Source organism: Quercus lobata, chromosome 6 (assembly GCF_001633185.2).
Source record: "Quercus lobata isolate SW786 chromosome 6, ValleyOak3.0 Primary Assembly, whole genome shotgun sequence".
NCBI classification, from domain to species: Eukaryota; Viridiplantae; Streptophyta; class Magnoliopsida; order Fagales; family Fagaceae; genus Quercus; species Quercus lobata.
The window spans coordinates 50,521,391-50,542,601 of NC_044909.1; the positions used below are offsets into that span (position 1 = coordinate 50,521,391).

General features: G+C 33.2%; 1 protein-coding gene across 1 annotated transcript; it reads right to left on the reverse strand.

Moving 5' to 3' along the window:
• Positions 1–8,974: 8,974 nt before the first annotated feature.
• LOC115993645 (MICOS complex subunit MIC60) lies at positions 8,975–20,315 on the reverse strand. The gene is made up of 12 exons (XM_031117593.1): positions 20,053–20,315; positions 19,865–19,928; positions 18,913–19,596; positions 18,010–18,147; positions 17,732–17,884; positions 17,524–17,601; positions 15,834–15,926; positions 15,630–15,749; positions 11,752–11,829; positions 10,999–11,178; positions 9,598–9,699; positions 8,975–9,504 (listed from the first exon to the last, which is right to left on the reverse strand). The coding sequence occupies exons 1-12, from the start codon at positions 20,061–20,063 to the stop codon at positions 9,271–9,273; spliced, it is 1,935 nt and encodes a 644-aa protein (XP_030973453.1). The 5' UTR covers positions 20,064–20,315; the 3' UTR covers positions 8,975–9,270.
• Positions 20,316–21,211: the final 896 nt, after the last annotated feature.

The following is a 21,211-nucleotide window of genomic DNA, read 5'->3' on the forward strand; positions in this document are numbered from 1 at the left end:
ATAGTTTTCCTTATAAAATGTGCATTATAACTCATAATTGAGTATTTATTAATATTTAATTTGTGCCTTTAAGACATTTGTTAACAAGAACCATAACTTTAAAATATAGCAATAATTAGATTCATATTAAAAATCCAACATATTGAATATTATTAATGGTCTTTTTTTTTTTTTTGGTCAAATCTTTCAAAAAAAAAAAAAAAAACCTGGTAAGAATGTTATTCAGTAAAGTATGCAAATTGTTCTAGTGAATTTTTTTTTTTGGGAATAAATAAATAAATATTTAGTTACTTCTTAACTTAATTGTTGTTTTAGTGATAAAAGAAATTAACTTTGTGTTTACACTTTTTTAAATAAGATATGAATAACTAATTTTTTAGAAAATAGTAAATATTTTCATTGAACTTTTGACCGGTTAATTTCTTCAAATCTGCTTGACCCTTTTTATTTATTTATAAAATTCATATTTATTTGTAAGGACACAATTCTCTGGTGGCCCAATAAGGATGTTGGGCTCGCGCATGAAAGATCCCTCACAATATGATTTGTAGAGAGTGGGTTTGAAAAGCTAGCCGCTGGTCACGGGGCGATGTCCGATCCTGGTTTTAGAGGAATTCAGGTAGAAAAAAGGAGTTGGGCCTGAACATTTAAGCCCTAAGACGTCGCACCCTATGGGATGGGACTCCTCGGAGTTGATCCGAGGACCATTGGGGCCTAACCCCGGTTATCCAACGACGGACTTTCTTCAGTGAAGTCCGATGTTGTTGAGATGTTCTCCCCCATGTGATCCTCCTTTTTCGGAGGTGGGGATGGGATCCCCCTTAGATTTACTTACTTTCTTCTTTTATACTCGTCCGCATTCGTTATCCTTCGTCCACGTGTAGGGTCAGTCTTTACAAACACTGACATTTGTCCCATCAGTCCAATCCCGGAATTGTTGGGGATGGTTTGATAAAACTGCAGAGTGCGACTCTGTCAGGCGCTGGGTCTTATCTGGAGGGGTAGTAAGGATAACCTCCCCAAGGTATCTTGGATTTCCTTACGAATTCGTCCCTATACCAGTTTCACCCCTTTGTTCTGGTGGGACAATGGATCTGCCGAGGACTACACTGTCCTCGGCTGCCTCCCAAAATTCTTTTGTGCTCTGCGTTGTAGAGCTTGGGCCACAGCTCTCCTCGGATTGAGCCTTCGGACTCTCTAAGGGCAAATGGGCCTAGTCCACGAATTGTTGGGCCCCACATTATTATTTTTATTATAATTATTATTATAAGAATAAATGGACTAAGTTATTTATTTAACTTAAAATGCAAGGCTCCAATAAAAACTAGCACATACATTCAATTTCAATGCTACTTGAAAAGAGTTTATTAGTTTATATGTGTGTGTATAATTCAATAGTTGGAAGGGGGGGGGGGGGGGGGGTTTGTACCTTGGAGGTTTTTGTTGAAATCACCAAAAATTATCAGTTGAGTTATAAAGCTATTAACACACAAAAAATCATGTTATTTTATAGAGAAAAAATAAGTTCATTTTTTTTTTAGTGTGGAACCTGTAACATTTATTGTTAAAGGCTCTCCCTTATTTATATTGGAAAAACCGTAACATATTACTTCATTCAAAATTTTTTCTTTCTTGATAATTTAATTGTCACAAGACTCGCAACAAGTGGGGGATGAGAATTTGAATCATGGTTCTCCTTATAAAAGAGACCAAGTAATACCATTGAGTTATATGGCTCTTAGCTACTTCCTTCCTACAATATGAAACTTGCAATTTTTATTCATTTGCTTTTACAACGTGGGACTTGCATATTCTTTAAATATTCATAACACCATCATGGTCCAACATCCGATTAAACCTTGGTCTGACTTTAAAATATTAGAACTCTTAATTTTTTTGGTTCTTTGAACAATCTATTTTTCAGATCATTGATTTCTCATTTTTCTTTTCAAGAAGAGTACAAATATTAAACATTGTAAAAAAAGTAAAAGGTAAAAGAATATTTTTTTTTTAAAAGGGTGGAAGACCTTATAATCGCATACTGTTTCTCCTTCTTCTTCTTCTTTTCAAGAAAGGTTTATTTAAAAAAAATTTAATTGAAAAAAAAAAAAAACACACACACACAAATCCCAAATGTACTATGAATCAGACTTAAAGATATTTAATAAATAATTAAGAGAAAAGAAAAGAAAAATTATAAGATCATGGGATTAAAAAGTTGCTTGACTAAATTTGGTAACTAATGAAAAAAGTCACGTGAGTAACTAATTCACGTGAGTACTTTAAAATTTAAAAGCCATATATGATAAGACGAGCTATAAAGTATAAACCTTATATATTCCTGTTTACCCAAAAAAAAAAAAAAAAAACCTTATATATTCCTTTATTTCTCTCAACAACAAAAAGAAAACTTATATACCTTTGTCATGAAGAAAAGATAATAATAACAATCATAATTAATAATACTTTTTTTTTCCTGACCATAAATAACTATAAAAGCAGATTGGTAACAGGCCAGAAGGCCATTGACGAAAAATAATAATAATAATTGAAAGAAGTCTAGTTGATAATGTTATTTTTTTAGGATCCGTTTATTTTGCTGAAATTGAAATTTTTTTGCTAAAAATCCTGTAGATAAATGTAAAAATTAGATGAAATAGTAAAATAGTACTTATGAATAGTATTAAAAAGTGTAGTGAGGCTATAAATAGTAACAAAAATAAATTAAATAATAAAATAAACTAGATTTTTAATTTGAAACCAAACACACACTTATGCCTTTTAGTATATATGAAAACAATATTAGTTTTTTTTTTAATAAATGATTTTCTACCACCCATGAAGTTTTCAATTTGTTTAAAAAATAAGAGAAGTATTTCCCCCTTGAATTATTTTAATTTAATTTTTTTTTAAAGGAAATTCTCCTTGAAGACTTTATTAGGAACATGTGTCATGCAAGCAATGAAAAAGTAGAGATTTTAACATTTTTGTACTTTCGGTGTCACTGTCAAAGTGTTTTGGAACCGAAGGAGCACGGTATTGAAGGCTTCGAATGTTAGAAAAAGAGGTGAGCCAAGCCTACTAACCTAGAATCTGCCCATGTGTATCTCTCTCGCTCTCTTAGTTGGCTGAGAGTATATATATGTAATTTTTTATTCATGAAAGTCTAACAGTGCTCTAGAGTCTAGACAGTGAGATACACCTAATAAGGATAAATTCCATAATTCATTAATTTGTTTTCTTCAGAAAATACTAGAATTATTGCTTTTGGCAAATGCTCTAAGAGTGGTTGTTAAGTTAAAATTAATACTAATTTTATTATAGAAAATTAAATTAAATTATTGATGTGATAATAAATATGACCTACGTTACAACTTACATAAATGATATAAGAAACAAATTTTAGATATTTTAATTATTTTGTGTTTAAAAGCTCATACATCATTTTCATTTTCTAATATTTATGTAATAAAATTTAAAGAAGTGCTAAGTTCACAATAAATTCTAATTGGCAGGTTGTTACAAGTTTTTAATTTGAATCTACCTCTAAATATATATATATATTTTTTTATCTACTAGTAACACCAAATAATAACCTGCCATATAAAATTTGTTGTGAAAATATTGTAAATATAGCATTTCTCTAAAATTTATAATAACAATAGCTTCACACTTTTTTTTTTCTTTTTTGAACTGTAGGAAATTAAATGCTTAACAATTCTTGTTGCTATTTAAATCAGTATTTTTGACATAATGACCAAACTGTCTCAGTAATTCTACATAATAGAATAATTAACGAACAAGATGAATAGAATAGACAACAAAACCTGTTTAAATCCAAAGATAGAGAGCTCTGGAAGGTTATTTCCAAAGCCAATCTATGAAAACATCTTTTTAATTTTAGTAAGAATACTTATCCTATTGTCTCCAAATGTTTGCTCTGGTACCTGAGAGAATGATTAGGACACAACACCAAATTACCAGCACTAAAATGATGTGAAAATGGAAATCAGAGAGACCTTATATTATATAGTTTTATTAATTGGGTCTCTCTCTCCCTCTGTGTGTGTTCGAGGCAGGGTCCATGTTCCTTCATTAAAAATAAAGTAATTATAATAATAAGTAATAATAACACATGAAAGTTGATCTCTCAACACATATGATTGAGACTGTATTTTTTTAAAAATATTTTTTGGCTGAGTGTATGATTGAAAATGTAAACTCATACCAGATTAGATAATTGATAAAGACTGTGATGACATAGTGTTTCTTGTCAATTGATAAACAATAAGCAATCAGTGGGTTTTAGTTCTAGAGGGTATGTTTCTTCATGTGCAAGTTTAGAACATATAATGGAGTTAGTTTGGAGATTCAAAACTGTCTCAATGGCCTATTGTATATTAACCATATATAATATAATTATAAAAGTTTAGGGATGGCATATCCATCTTATCTTACCAATTGAAGATTTCAACAGCTCATTCATAGGTCATATATATTTTAAGCATAATATCAACAACAATAACAAAAAAAAGATTTCAACTGTACATTCATAGGTCATATATATATTTTATAGTGTCTACTTTTTATACTTTAAAAAAAAAAAACCTAATTTTTTAATTGAATGTAATTTAACAATAAGATAAATTAAGACTCGGAGATAAATTAAGAAATTTAAAATTTCTTCTTTCATTAACCAGTCCCACACACACACTGACATAAAAAAAATGTTAAAAAAAAAAAAAACTGAAAATGACATTCAAATTTCATTAAACTTTGATATGACAGAAAATTTATATCTAAACTATAATTATTTGTAGTTAAATTTTTTTTTTTTTGGTGAAAGTTAAAATTCTATATATATATATATATATTATATATTGAAAAAAAGCATGCGTGTGTGAAGAGGTTTAGTAACATCTAAAATGATTATAGTCTGTAAAGTTGGACATTCTCAATGGCCAATTCAACAACGGTTAGCTACATGGTCTCCATCTACTGACAGTCGTGAATATGAATTGCTTTTGCTGGCCCATATACACAAAAGGGACCAGATTTGGTTTGCTGGATTTGTCCGCCGTATGATATATCTATCTATGTCAAAACAAAAACAAACTTCTAACTTAGCCTTTAGGTGGGGAAAATATCATTTTGGACCCATTTGTATAAGAAATTGTACAACATTTTTACAACAAATTTTAAATGATAGGTTGATATTAGCTGTTACTGGTAGACGAAAAAGTATTCTTAGAGATCGTTTGGGATGGGCTGAAATTTTCAGCTTATTTGCAATTTTAGCTTATTTTTTGCTATTATTCATGGGTCTTACTGCACTTTTGATACTATTTATGGATCCCATTATACTATTTATTTTTTTCAACTTTTTTTTTCTACGCTTTTAGTAAAAAGGTTTTAGCTTTAATTAAATAAACTGTTCTTAAATGAATCCTTAGTGGTAAGTTCAAATTAGAACCAATAACAACTTACTACTTATAATTTATTATTAAAATGTTGTGAAAATATTAAATACGTACTTCTTTGTTTATGCTATCCAAGCATGTTTGATCTTTCTTAAAAGTTGGACGTTTCCCCAATTAGCTCAACCCCTCTCTCAAATAAAGAGGAAACGTCAACAAATTCTTTGACATAGATCCAACGCCACCTTTTTCCACATATGGTTAATTTGATGTACAGAAACCCACAATTTTCAATATGTAGTGTCACTTTGAGATCAAAGTTCGTAGATACTGTTACCAGAATTATTAAATTGTGATCCAATAACCATGAACTTCAAGTCTCATTCTCCTTATCAAATAAGTCAACCCTGAATTCATTGCCAATTCCAGTTAGACACAGATGAAGATTTGCCTATATATGTATATATATTTTATTCCTTTGGGTTCCAAATTAGAGGCCCAGTGGACCCAAAAAAAAGCATAGTATTTGAAGTTACTGGTGGTTCGGTGGATTTGTCTGGGTTGCTGAAATGTTTGGTTGAGAGAAATAAATTGAATTTTGAGATGACTTGTTTTCTACCTTTAAATCTATTAAAATGGGAGGAATTTCAACAGGAGGGGAGCCAAACCCGGGAGAAATTATACGATTCTTATAGTAGATAAGACTACATTACTTATACACTATTCTACTAAAAAACTCACATGTTTAAAATTGCTAAATCATTTTATGATTAAAAAACCAAAAAAAAAACAAAAACTAACTTTCTTGTTAAATTGACTCAATAATTTTAACCAGGCGAGAGACTTTTTATAGAATGGTGACAAAAACATTCTTGTCAACATGTGAAAAAAACAAACTGATTAGCCTAATCTTCCCAATCTTCAAGACAAAATATAAAGCCCAATACAAAACAAATTAGTCAGTCCAATCTTCTCAATCTCCAATTCAAGTCTGTCCAATCTTCCCTCCCAATTACCAAGAAAGGTGAATCATGCTCGCTCGACCAACCTCTTGAGCATGTCTGTGTGTAATGCCGATAACTCCCCATGTAGAACCAGGGGCGGCCTAACATAATTTGGGACCTAAGGCGAAAAATTTATGTGAGGCCTTTAATATGTAAATATTAATTAAACAAAATTATTTAATACTAATCAAATTAAGATTAATTGAATACATAAATAATACCAACTAGATTAATGTTAATTTCATATAGAGAATTGAATATCATAGTTGAATTATAAATATTAATAAAAAGAAATAAAAGTATATTGCGATTGAAAAAGATACTTTATTTTGGATATAAGACGATGTATAGTTAAATAAAGTTGTAATCTAATTTTTAATTTTATATTTTGATTTTAAGAGAGAGAGAGAGAGATTGATATTATTTTGTGTATGGTTTTGTAGGATATTAGTTTACAAAAATCAAAGTCTCAAACTATTAGGGGAGATTAATCTATAATTGATGATTTAACACATTTGCAACATCTTTTTGAAATATTTTAGGGTTTCAATTGAGTTAAGATTCTATTGGCCTTGTACTTTGAGAGTCTTAATAGAAATGAAAAAGAAAAATGCGCTAATTAAAAGTATTATAAAATGTTCAAAATATAATGTGATATTGTCTATCATTGATAAACTTCATCAATTTAACTAATGAATGTTTATATCACGTTTTTTGTGATTAATAACATGGCAATTAGTAAGCCAATAATAAAATTTGTACATCACTAATAAATAAAAATGTACAACTTTTAGATAATATATATAATTTTATAAAAATTTGGACTTTTAACTATGAAAAGTGGGGCCTTTTTTTCCAAGGAAAATTTTGTTTTTTGGTGGGGCCTTAGGCCTAGGCCTTGAGCCGGCCCAATGTAGAACCTCCTGAAAGTGCAGCAATCGAACTCTCTAATTAACCAATACAGTTATTCATCTTGTTCATTATGTTATCAATCTTTATCAACAATTGGAAGTTGTGTTTTAACAACAATCAGTCAATCTAACTGAACTCCGAAGTCCAACAATCAAACTCTCAAATTGACCAATATGGTCATTCATCTTGTTCATTCTGTCATTCTTGCTACTAGCTAATATGCATCTCGTGAGTCTTTTAGCTTGAGAGATACTAGTGATACAATTTTTTTTTTCATAACTTGTTAAGGTGTTAAGTTGTGATTGAAATATTACTTTCCAATGGATCCACTAATGACCACTTTTATTATACACCAATTATAACATGTCATGTTACTTTTTGTGCCACATCACTTTCAAATGGATCCACTATTTATTCTATCTTAGCTAGGTCAGATAGATGGACTTCATTTCACTCCTACAATGCTGGTAAAACTTGTTGCGCATAGCTTATTACACATTGTCATACACTCCCTTAAAATCATGTTTTCACATTTTAAAAACACAATTTCAGTTAAAATTGTAAAATAGTATTTAGCCTGCATGATACTGCGTATGATGATCGTCTGTTTACCACAGCTCTTGACCTAAGTCCATCAATGAAATTGAGCAGCCCTGATGGTGTCACCTTTTTCATTGTGATGAGGAAAAAATGACAAAAACAAAGAAAACATAAAAGATAAATGTAAAAGGCTAGTATATGAAATGTCCAAAGCTATTCACAGTGTACATGAGTAGAATATAGTCAACATACCAATAGCATATCAAACAATTTACCAAATAAAACTACATCAAATTAACCAAGTAATTGTAGTGTATCTAAATATGCATGTATTTTAGACTCCAGTAAAGTTACCGAACTTTCAGCCTTGCTACGATAAGATCCCTTCGATTTCTTTCCTTTTGTTTTGGTGAAATAAGGAAGTATTCGTTTATTTATTTATTTTTATAATCAAATTTAATAATTGTGGAAAAATACTAGTAGGCTTCAAACCAAGTCCGATGTAAGATCCAAGTACAGTGCAAATTGACTAGCTTGAAGAGTGGCTTAGTTATACTCTTTGATATATACAAATAAGATCAAACGCACAAAATCAGCCAGGTAGGGATCGAACTATGAGAGAAATTATCCTAGGAGTGGAATAAAAATTTAGTACATCTTATTATTGTCATATTGTGTAAGTAATGCTATCTGCTCATAACTTGTGTAAACAAATTAATATGTGTGTGTATAATATATATGTATACACACTTCCCCCTAATTCGAAATCCTGTCCCCATCCCTGCACACATTTGTCACTATCTATAATTTATTGTGAATATTGTAGGATCCATTGTCTACCATAGTAAGAACTTGTTAATATATTGTAAATATTTTTTGTTAAGGTATATAGACTCATTTAGCGTGCACCCCAATGACTCGACATCACATCCTTCGGTGTCAAATGCCAACCACGATCTGCCAAGTGCAAAGTAGCGAAACTGAGGTTTTTTGTGATTGAGTTTCTTACTCCATCTTTAAATATTTCAGTACAGTTTCTATCTTATACACAAGAAAATAAATAAAAATTGAAGAATCATGTAGAATGTGTACAACTACCAGTATAGGTCCATTTAGAACCAATTTAACCAATTTCTTTTTCTTTTCTTCTTTTGGATAAATGGCAAAGTTTGTTTTTAGGTAATGAAAACAAATTTATTCAGAGGCAGTAGATCATGATCTGACAGAGTCAGTAAATGGAAATTGCAATTAGATACAAAACTGCAGTGAAGTAAAAGTTGCTCAAGCCTCAAGGGTAGAGGTCATCTTGTTCTTCCTGTAGTCTGAAAAAACCAGACCATTTTTGTAAACTTTTAACTACAAAATCAATGAATCAGTTGATATTCAAAACTCACGATTTACTTAAGGCTAATGGCCGTAGCATAAGATTGAAGCAGGGTTAAAGCTTGCTCCGTAATAGCCCTGTTCCTTACTTGCCTCAGCCAATCACCAACTATTTCTGCAGATTGGGTTCCTCTAACACCTTCTTCAAGAACAGCTGCTGCTTCGGCAAGTTTTCCTTCTGCTAAATAGCCCTCAACTCTATTGATGACAGATTCAATCCCATCACCTGACTGATCAGCTTCCTTAACCTAAACAAAAAGCCAAAAGCCAAAGTCAAATAACTTTAAAATGAGTGAGTTATGTGTGTATTTAAGGGTATAGTAGGTCTCTTATCTGCATACCTTTAACCAGGATGCAATATGTGCTAAAGAATGTGCAAGGATGCCACCACCACCTGGTGGGATCAGGCTGAAGTGCCGTAATGTCCCTTTCAAGGCATCAAACTGCAAGAATCATAAGATCATAAAGAAATTACAAAAGGATATTGGTACAAATATTTTGACTTAAACTTTTTTATGATCGTGAGAACAGTAGGAACAATAGCCGGGTTGAGCAGCTATGCTTTACACAGATCAACATGAATCACTTTTACTAAAAACTTTTAATGTGTTATGCATCTATGCATACACAGATCAACATGAATCACTTATACCAAAAACATTTTAAGTATTCAACAACATCCATCGCTATCCATTAGTTACATTAAATGGTTCCCAAGAATTCAAACATTTGCAACAAGATCAATTAAATGATATCTATTTACAAGAATCTAAGAAAATTGATCAAACAGCTAATCACCTCATCCTATATGCCGCATGTTTTAGCTAAGGAAGTAGTAAACAGAAAATCTGAACCAATGGAGCATTAACTAAATCATAATCTCCAAAAACTGCACATGAGAGTGGATAACTAACAAGAAATTTGGCATACAATTTAGCAGCAGGCTTGCAGCCAATGAAGAAGAAAACCCTTCTCCAATTTCCACCTTAAATTCTAACAAACACTGTTCACATCAGATGTGTGTGTGTGAGAGAGAGAGAGAGAGAGGAGGTGTTGAGTTAAGATTGACCTAGAAAAAAGGGGGGGGGGGGTGGAGTGGAAAGTAACAAGGTTTTTGAGAGTATTTTTTTTGTGGGGGGGAGGGGGGGGGGGGGGAAGAAATGGAAAACTAATTAGCAGACATAGAATATGACATAAACAGATGCAATAGCCTCATAATCAAAGACCCTCCTATCAAATGAAGAAATGAATAAAGAACATCATCACTGGTTAGCTGGACATATATATATATATATTTTTTTTTTTAAAGCAGGCCCAACCTCACAGCTTTCATCTTTTGGGGACAAAAGATGTTATGCATTTCAAGCCTGACTTGATGAAATCATTTAAAATTTCTTAGACTAGACATTAGCATATAACAATGCAAAAATCAATAAAAATAAATTTAAAATAAATTAGACAGCCACACATTACTAACCAAATAACAGTGCTATCCAAAAAATTTGTAATCAGCTTATTGCACTATATTAGAAGGACTGCAACTTATGCTCTTTAGCAATAATTAATAGAGTTATTGAAGCAAGTCCCAGTGAGGTTACAAAAAGATAACAATCAAAAGCATTAAGAAGTATTTGTGCTTAATAATAGGAGAATTTTTTTTTTTTTTTTGATAAGTAGTTAATAATAGGAGAAATAACATCCACTACCATTTATGTTAATGATAGGACAAACAAATAAATTACCTTGTGATTTAATTGCAATAGTGTATCTGTGCCATTTTTCCGTGTTTCTTCGGGAAGGGATGATAGGACCAAATCTAAAATTGGGTCTTTATCACCGCCATCAAGGTAAGAGCGCAAAGCATCTATTTCTGTCTGAATTGGCAGTCCTTTAGAAAGTGCATCTTCTAGTGCCACTGCTCCCTGCAAGACCCAGATACAAATAATTGCTAAGATGTTAATATGGTCCATCGTTCCTCATTGCTTAATGTGGTGTCTTTGGAGGGAGAGAAATAGTAGATGTTTTGAAGATATTGAGAGATCTATTCCGGACCTCAAGCTATTCTTTTTTAGAACTTTATTGGATTGGTTGTTTGCTTTGCAAAAACAATCATTCCCTTCTCTTATTGATTTCCTAGATTCATGCAATTTTTGTATTTGATTTGTTAACCCCTTGTACACTCCTTGTGTACTAGGGTGTCTCTTTTTTGATATCAATAAAACTTTTTACTTATCAAAAAAATAAAATATAAATGATTTAATATAATGAGAAATTACTCCTCCTTAATCTTTGGTTTGCTTTATGCTCTTTCTGCATAAAGTAGTTTTTTGAATATATATTTTTTTTACTTATAAAAAGAAAGAAATTACTCTTCCTTAAAAGAATAACAAAAAGGACAGTTTGAGGAAAAACAAAAAATTATGAAGATGAAAAAAAAAAAAAACAAAAAAACAAAAGAAAAGAAAAGCAGGATAACATGGAGATGAAAATTTTACCAAGGCAAGCTTATGAGCAAAGTGACTCTGACGAGCTTCTTCCGATCGTGCATAAAATGCCATGCACAAGGCATTTATCTAGAAAAGAGAGAACTAAATTAGTGTCCATTATTTAACAATTCAAGGAGTCAAATGGGTAAAAACATATTAATTCCTGCGATGCAATCTACAATATCATGAGAATGATTTGATTCTATGAAAACATCTTATTTTTAGGGTTTTTTTTTTTTTTTTGGATAAATCAATAATTGGAAGTTGGGGGATTTGAACTTTGGATGTCTTCGTTGGAAACATCAGGAGGAGCTAGTTGAGCTACAAGGCTCTTGGCTACAAATATTTAATACAAACTAAATATGTTTCGGCAAGTTTGAGTTTAGCAAAGAAGCTACAAAAAATTAACCACTATCATCTCCTTCTAGGCTTCAATTATGTTTCTGGCTTCAATGAAAGCTTTGGAGCTTCAAGACTCTTAGAAGTTAGAATTAAGGCATACATGCTTACCAAAAAGAAAAAATCAAAGCATACAACCTGATAAATAGAACTTATCAGACTTATATCTCAAATGCCTTGATCATTACAAAGAGCAACAAGCGAGTGGCCCATGGAAAACATTATCTACAAGGCCAGTATGACTTTCTCTAATGTTTCTTTTGGTGGTTTTTCGACTTTTACGGAATTGTTCCTAAGGTCTTTCTGGGGTTACTTTAGATGTGCAAATCCCTCTTTCTAAACCAGTACTATAGATATATTTTGATAAGTATAATTTTTTTTTTTTTTTGGATAAGCAGTACTATAGATATATAAAATAAGATATGTTGCCCTGATAATCTAGACAAACTACGAGATTGGTTGTCTTTTCTAATTTTTAGAGCATCTACATCTATGGAAATGCACTCCTTTTTTGTTGATATTTCTAGATTCCAATCTCATTCACTTGATGTTTAGTATAGCAAAATCAAACCTACCATGAAATTCCTATGGTATAGATTTTTTTTCTTTTTGCTAATCCATGGTATAGATTTGTTAAAAATGATAGAAACGTGTTATTCTGTGTCTATACCAAAAACTCTATTGAAGCAGACACTTCTTAATTGGTAAGTTACAAACACACACGATGGGTCTTGAACTCACAACCTCACCCTCCACCTAACACTTATAGAGAAGGGGGGGGGGGGGGGAGATATCGGTTGAGTTAGAGTTCATTGGCTGTTGAAACATGGATACTCATAGACGGCGTTCTCATTTATAATTATCATTTTTTCTTCCTTTACCAGGTAAGGTGGCTAAGCGTATGGAGAAATTACAGAGAGATTTTTTGTGGAATGGGATTGGAGGTGAACCTAAAATTCATTTACTTAATTGGGTTAAGGTTTGTAGGCCTTTGCAGGTTGGGGGGTTGGGTATTAGACGGTTGGTTGGGTACCTTTAATTCTGCTTTACTAGGTAAATGGTTGTGGAGGTATGGCTTGGAGACTGATGCTTTATGGAGGAGGGTTATAGAGGCTGAATATGGGAACATTTGGGGTGGTTGGTGTACGAAGAAGGTGACAAGTCCTTATGGGGTCAGCTTGTGGAGATACATTAGAAGTGGCTGCTTGAACTTCTCTAAACTTCTTGTTTATGATGTGGGGAATGGTACTAGAGTGAAATTTTGGAAGCACGTGTGGTGTGGGGATTGTACTCTCCAAGAGGCCTTTCCGGAGCTTTACTATCTTAGTAGGTCAAAGGATTCCTCGGTGGCTGAAGTTATGGGTTGGTCGGCTGGGAGATTTCACTGGAATGTGCAATTTCACCGTCCACCACAAGATTGGGAAGAAGAAGCCTTTGATCGGTTTATGGAGTTGGTATATTCTTCGTCAGTGCGAGGGTTTGGCCCAGATAAGGTTTGTTGGAAGCCTGCAAGGAATAGAGGTTTTGAGGTTAGAGGTTATTATAGTTCCTTCTACCCTCCTAATCTTGTTTCCTTTCCATGGAAAATGATATGGCAATCGAAGGTTCCTCCAAGGGTAGCTTTCTTTTCTTGGTCTGCTTCCTTAGGTAAGATCTTAACAACAAATAACCTTCGTAAAAGGCGAGTGATAGTGCTTGACTGGTGCTATATGTGTAAGAGGTGTGGGGAGTCAGTGGATCATCTTCTACTTCATTGTTCCATAGCTTGGGAGTTGTGGTCTTTGGTTTTCTGCTTGTTTGGTATTCAATGGGTTATGCCTCATACTGTTCTTGAGTTGTTTGAGGCTTGGCAAGGAAAGTTTGCGCGACATTGTCACATTGATGTTTGGAAATTAGTGCCTCACTGCTTGATTTGGTACATTTGGCGTGAAAGGAATGCTAGAAGCTTTGAGGGTTGCGAACGATCTTTGTTGGAGATTAAATCCTTTTTCTTATGCACTCTCTTTGAATGGAGAGTGGTTTTTTCTCATTTTTCTTGATCGTTGTTCTTTTGTTTCTTGATTTGTGCCCCCATAGTACATCCCCAATGTACTCGGTTTGGCAATTTTTATTATTAATAATATTCTTACGTTATTAATAATATTCTTACTTTTATGACTCAAAATGACTTTGGCAGACTTGTAATTGTCTGTTATATTAGATTACCACATTGCAGTGAGAAGCTAAAACATTGTTTTTTTTTTTTTCCCCTCTAATAAGTAGGAGAATAGTTTATTAGAAAGATTGCTCAATTGTGAGCACCCAAAAGGAATTATAAATGGATGCTCATGAGGTCCAAAAAATCAACACCAGAACTACAAAACAACCCCCAATCAAAAAAAAAAGAAAAAGTACAATATTCAAACAAGGATCTCAAAAAGCTATTTTCTAAAACTTCGGCAATTCCTCTCTCCATATGGTCCACACAATGTAGTTCGGAGTAGCTTGCCACAAAACCTTGTTTTGGCAACATCTAAATGCCTCTCTCCAGATAATCAACAAATCAAGTACCTGGCCTAGCACCACCCAAAGTACCCCAAAAGCTGTAAATGCAAAAAGACCACAGCTCTCTAGCTATGATGCAGTGCAACAACAAGTGCTCAACTGTTTCACTAATGCCCTTACACATTATACATCTATTCACAACCACTAGCCTCCAATTAACAGGATTATCTACAGTCGGAATGGAATTCATAGTTGCTGTCCCAAACAAAAAAAGAATAAAGCTACCTTATGTGGAACCCTACTACCCCAAACACCTTTCCAAGGGAACATGAATGTAGGCCCGCATCTCAAACATGCATAATAAAATTTAACACTAAACTGCCCTTTCCTATCTAGATTCCAATGTAAACAATCCTCATTCCTTTCTATAACCTGTTTGGAATAAGGTAAATCCATCAGCTCATTAACCCCTTCTAGCTCCCAACCATGGAGATCCATAAGGAATCTCAGATTCCAACACCCACTTCTAGCTTCTATCATTCCCGTTCTTTCCAAACTTTATCAATGAGTGCACTAAACCATTGATATATGCAAGGTGTAGTTTTGAATGTAATTTTCTTGTATATGCTCTACAGCAGATGATTTATCTTCAAAACTAATCTCTTTTACAAGATTTCCTCTATAGACTTCAATTTTTTATGTGCAATCATCTATCAAGCAACCATTACAAGCATCCCTACATTTCCTGAAATATCCCTATAATTCTTCTCTTTTTCTCTCTGATAATAACCCTAAAAATTAAAACTTGCATCAGATTCTTAATTAAATCTTCCCTTCTTAAAGAGTAAATATGTGCAACAAATTGAAAATATAGAACTTTTTTATTTATTAAGTAAATAGTTTATTAGAAAAGGAAAAGAGAATGGCACATATGAAATATAGAACCATAGCTCAACATGTAGCAGCATCTATTCATTTTAATGAGACTTCAGTGAATATCTTACATGAAGATTTGCTTCTGCCATTTTCTCAATCTGGGCTGCCTTCTCACTTGTGATTGCTGCAGCAAGTTCTGCTTTTGCAAGCTCCTGAAGTTTTTTTAACTTTAATTCTTCTTCGATTTCCTGAAATTATCAAGGAAAAGCAGGTCATATTCACTAGTAATATATATCTATTTCCACTTTGACAGTATAAAGCTTAATGTGCACCTTTTGTTCAAGTTCCATCTTTAGTTTCTCTTCCAATTTTTCTTGAAGTGCATTAAGAGCAAGAACTGCTTTTGCCCTTTCCCTCTTTAAATCCTGAAAAATTAGTTTAAAAAAAAATGTCAATTTATGATAGTCATGAGTAGATTATAGGTACTGAAATAGCTAACAAAACAGTGCATGTCTGTGTCTGTCTTTATCAGCAGAGAAGAATTCTTGAATCCATCTCCATTTTTGCTGCTGCTTTCCTCCAAGTTTACTTGACATTAATTGCTCCCTTATGGAAAGGGTGATATTTCAAGGTCAACTTAGCCCAAATAAATATGTTCACTAACCAAATACTATGATAATTACCTAACGGGAATGATCAAAACTGATACAGAGTCAGTCTCATATTTGGGGATGGCAGCTGCATGGGATTATTGGGTAACATGGTCCATGCAACCTTGGTGAAGAAGAGGAATTTAGAAAAATACAAGTCTTATTAGGGTTGAGGTGGCATCATGACATTCATCAGCACCCCACAACATTTTCTTGTGGAGAGGCTTTTTATGGGCTTCTACATCCCACCTGAATCGGGCTTAATTGCAATAAGATATGATGTTTCAAAAAAATTGCATAATCTTTTTAAGGCCAAAAGAAATTATGATTAGTTGATAACTGGAAATGCTTCAAGACAGACAAACCACAAAACAAGAAGGGGAATGACACTTACGAAACTGAACTTCCAAGTTTTTGGATTTTAAGCTCTGTGTTTTTCTCCTTCTTTCTTACTTTTCAGTTTGTCCTTATCCTACTAATAAAGGGAATCTCTTTCTCCATCTATATCATATTTTCTTTTCTTTACATTGTGAAATACACTACAAGTCCAACACTAAGTCAGAGAAAAAAAAATACTCATTAGTCTTCGTATAAGTAGGCCAGACATTTTCACATGATTATTAAAACATGGAAGCCCTTATGGATCCCAAGAAATGGGTACATTCCTATATGCAACAGTTTTAGTGAATACTGTAGTAAGTCAAAAGTTTTTCAAAATTAAAAAAAAAAAAAGAAAAAAAAAAAAAAAAAAAAAAGGTAAGTAACATATCTTAAAATTTAAAGCGCCAAATGGTTTAATAATGTTACAGGTATAAATCTTTATGACACAGGGCTCCACCCAGCCTAACTTCATTAATTTTCACAACAGCCACCAACAGGGTGGCACTAGGATTTCAATAATGTGGGGGGGGGGGGGGGGGGTGGCAAAGATAAATTTTTTATCTAATGTCATAAGGTTATATAAGAAAAACGAAGAGTTTTTTTTTTTTGGGGGGGGGGGGTGGGGAAGGAGGGACCATATATATTTTTGAAAAGTTTAGCTAAATATAAGGTCAAAGTTGAATTTTTGCAAAGTTTCTCTATGCAGTTCTGCCCCTGGCCACCAACATTATTTAGTGGCTGTGGCAGGTTTGCAAAGAAGTTCCCTTCTATTTAAATGGGCTAGGAGAAAGTGTTTCCTACGCAAAATTTGCTCCATCCCCAATCCTATACATATTCCTTCCACTAAAGCCCCTACAACCATACAGAAACTGCAGCAAGATATCATAAAAGAAAAAAATAAAATATAGAACAAAATAAAACAAAAACAAACAAAATGAAAAACGAAAAAAACAAATCAAAACGAAAAATAGAGGTTGTAAATCTCTACAACCTTATCCAACATTGCCACCTCCTCTGCTTGCATGAGTTCCCTAGCTGCTGCATCCTTCAATTCCTTTTCATACTTCTCCTAAAGTGCAGTAAGATTAATATATATATTAAAGCGTAGTACAAAGCTTATTACACCAACTGGTAATGCATATATGAAAGCCCAAAACTGTAAATCATGATTATGCCAATAATTGTGCAATAGTCCAAACCTTCAAAGCTCTCTTTTCTTCTACGAAAACACGAGCATCTAACTCAGCTTGCCTTTTCTCAGCAGCATGAATGGCTTGTAAGAAATCAAGGACCAACTTGCCATCCTTGGTTATGTAACCATCATTCAACTCCCCAATTGAACTAATTAGATCCTATTGTCCCAAAGAACCAAACGTTACTCTTTATTCTTTACAAATAATTGAACAATTTTTTTCAGCAATACTATAAGAATATGATTGTACAAGCAAAAAATATAACAATGAATGCTGATAACAACCTCTTTTTCATTGGGAAAATGATTGTATCCATTAGGTCCCTGACTTATTAAAGTTGCAATGATGTCTTCAGTTTCATCCTTTAAATGATATTCCTCAAGGAGAGAACCCGGTGGTTCTGAACCTTTACCTAATGTATCCTGAAACAGGGCATCACCAGAAACAACTTTATACAAAACCCAAGCAGATTGATCCTTTATTTGATAAAAAAAAATATATATAGAAAAGTTGATTTTCCAGGTGTACAGCATAGTATTAAAGCACAACACCACGAGTATGGATAACATAGGCATAAAAAGGGAGAAGAATCGCTCTTAATCCATCATGGCTGCTTGTGGTGCTGTTGCCACCTTTAGTTTTACTGAATTGTTTATCAAGGGAATACTAAAGCAATTTGATGTCCTGAAACTGTTTTGACCACTAAGTTTAGGCCCAAAAAAAAAAAAAAAAAAAAAAGACCCTCAAAATGAAGCTTCCCCATGCCTAGGTAAATTACAGATGCACTGTTTACTAAAATGCTACAGATATGGCATATATATTTTTACAAACCCTTGAAAACACCTTTCCTTTTTACCCTTTTTTTTTCTTTTCTAGATGGAAGATGCACACTGTGTCTTGCAAGAGAAGGTAAGCAACAAAAGAGGAGAAAAGGAAAGGGGGTGGGGGGTATAAATTACACTGACCCACTTTTGACAGTAATTGCATTGTTTGGAAACTTTTGTTTTTTTTTTTTTTTTGATAGGTAATAAGACTTTTATTGAAAGAACTGAACATTGTGTTCACGATGGTGAACACTCTAAACTATAAATAAAATACAAATAGTTCAAGGACTAAAGCTAACAGATTGTAAGATATATAACAATTAGAATCAAAGTTAGTAATTGTTATCAAGATATATGTAGTACCTCTGGTCCATCCTGAGTAGATACAGGTGCAGTATGAATTTCATTCGGTGTCTTCCTAGTATCTTCCTCTGTGCTTTTTATGTCAGGACTCTCTTTTGATGAAATACCAGATTCTGTACTTTGATAACTTGATTCTGCACGAAGTTGAGCATGTTCCGACACTTCTTTTTCTTGAACAGGGCCAATACCTTCTACAGGTGTTATGTCGGGCTTATCTTGCACCTGAGACTGATCCACACCTTGTATTTCACTTAATGGTTCAAAATGAGGAATATCTGAAAGACCTTCAGACTTTTGATCAGCATCAGGACTCAGCTTGCTAGACTCTTGACTTTCAAGTGAACCTAATTGCTCTCCCGGATGTTGGTTACCGAACTTGTTAAGCTCTTCACTTCCATGAGTATCTGAATTCCCAGCCGAATTTTGTATATCCTTCACATCTCTATTCTCAAAACCAACCTTATCTTCCTTCAACGGAGCATGCGGCTGTTTACCAAGTATTTGGTCTAAATAGCCATTTTGATAAGCTGCAAAGAAAACAGCACCAACCGCAACGCTGCCAAAGATAACTTTTGGCAACGAACTCCCAGACTCAGGCGGCTTACCTGTAGAACCAGGCTTTGATGACACCTTTTGCTGAGACGCGCTTGAGAATTCCTTTCTCGAAGAAAGCAATGCAGGTATCTGTCGCCGCGATTTTGTCAACAATCGTCGGCATTGTCAAAAGGATTTACCAAATCAACATTATAACAAACAAATAGAGCTTATACACATAGTCACATTAACAAAACACGGTTAATTTAGAGAAATTCAGGTCACAAGTGCATTCGTAAACACAATTCATGTATTCAGAGAAATAGCATTCGTGTTATATTGCTATAGTCAGTGATATTGAAGCAGCAAAGTAACACAAAAAAAAAAAAAAAAAAAAAGTGTTGATTTATTTACATGCCTGAGTTGAAATCTGCCTAGGGATTCTTCTAAGAGCTCGGCGAGATGAAATTTGAAGAACCGACCTGCAAATCCACGAAAGAAATTGATCGTTCTCGAATTATTAAAAAAAGAAGAAGAGGTAATTCGGATATTATAAATTGCTAAGCGAATTAGATTTAAGTCGAAGATGTGGTTAAAACTGTGTACCTCTGCAACATGGTTTTTGGCTGCGTCTATGAGGAAAATGAATTTTTCAGTGAGGGTACTTGGTTGAGGAAATTAGTGAGTGAAGAAGTGAGAGGTAGGGTTAGAGATTTAAGTTTAGGTTCTTCGCATCAAAAAAACGATTCGTTTGGCGAAGAGGAGTTTCCGGTGGCTGCCGCGGCCAAACGACGCTGTCAGTGGCGTAGTCGAGGCAATATTTAGGGGGAAAAATACGCTTTGCTGTGGTATCATGCCATGGGTACTTCATTAGTATTACTTCATTTTACTTACCTCAACAAAAAAATAAATAAATAAATACTTTCCACTCCAAAAAAAAAAAAAAAGGGAAAAGAAAAGAAAAGTGAGGTAACTAGATTAATGTCAAAGCGGTCAATTTCATGTTACTGTCAATTTTTTTTTTATCTCAAACAACTTTATTTTTTTTAAATGAACATGTTACTTCTCTCTCTCTCTCTCTCTCTTTCTTTTTTTTCTTTTTCTTTAAGCATAGACGATAGTAGACTTTATTAATTGTAAATGTTAGAATTGATGAGATTTGACATGATTATTGAGTGACTTGTTGATATGAATTGCCACCCACTCTGCCTCTTCTTGGGCTTTTTTTTTTTTTTGGCTGAACTCTGCCCTTTCTTGCCTTGGACTAATATTCTAAAACCTCTCCATTATTATTTATGAAATCACACATAATAATTTAGGAAATCCTTAGACCCTAAACACTTGACCAGTTGTTTCATGACAAAACGCATACACGAAGTAGCAAAATGAACGAGTAGAAAATGGATTGAAAAAAAAAAGTGAATTTTTGTTGAATTGTATGTACTTTTTGTCATAAAGAGCAACTAATCAAGTTATGTTACAGGTGCTATGAACGTGTAATTTCGTGAATAATAACGGAAAAGAATAATGTTGATGGGTGCTTCTTATTATATATGCGGTACGCTATTGCCCTATATCTATTTTTCATTTTATTTTGATGAAAAACAATGATGTAATGTAATATGAGAAAAGTTATGAAGGCATGATTGGGTGTGGTTGTGCTTATTCTTAAATATGTAATAAAGTAATATGGTATGTTAGGATTAGATGGATAAAATATGAGTTTTACACTATATCTTTACAATTTAAAATTTTTTTTAGAAGC

Bases quoted from the DNA above. Each gene is read 5' to 3' on its own strand.
- LOC115993645 (XM_031117593.1), bottom strand. The intron at 18,148-18,912 runs GTACTACATATA...GCCCTGTTTCAG, and splicing joins CTACTCAGGATGGACCAGAG to GATACATTAGGTAAAGGTTC. The intron at 11,830-15,629 runs GTAAGATATTCA...TCTCTTTTCTAG, and splicing joins TGGCAGAAGCAAATCTTCAT to ATAAATGCCTTGTGCATGGC.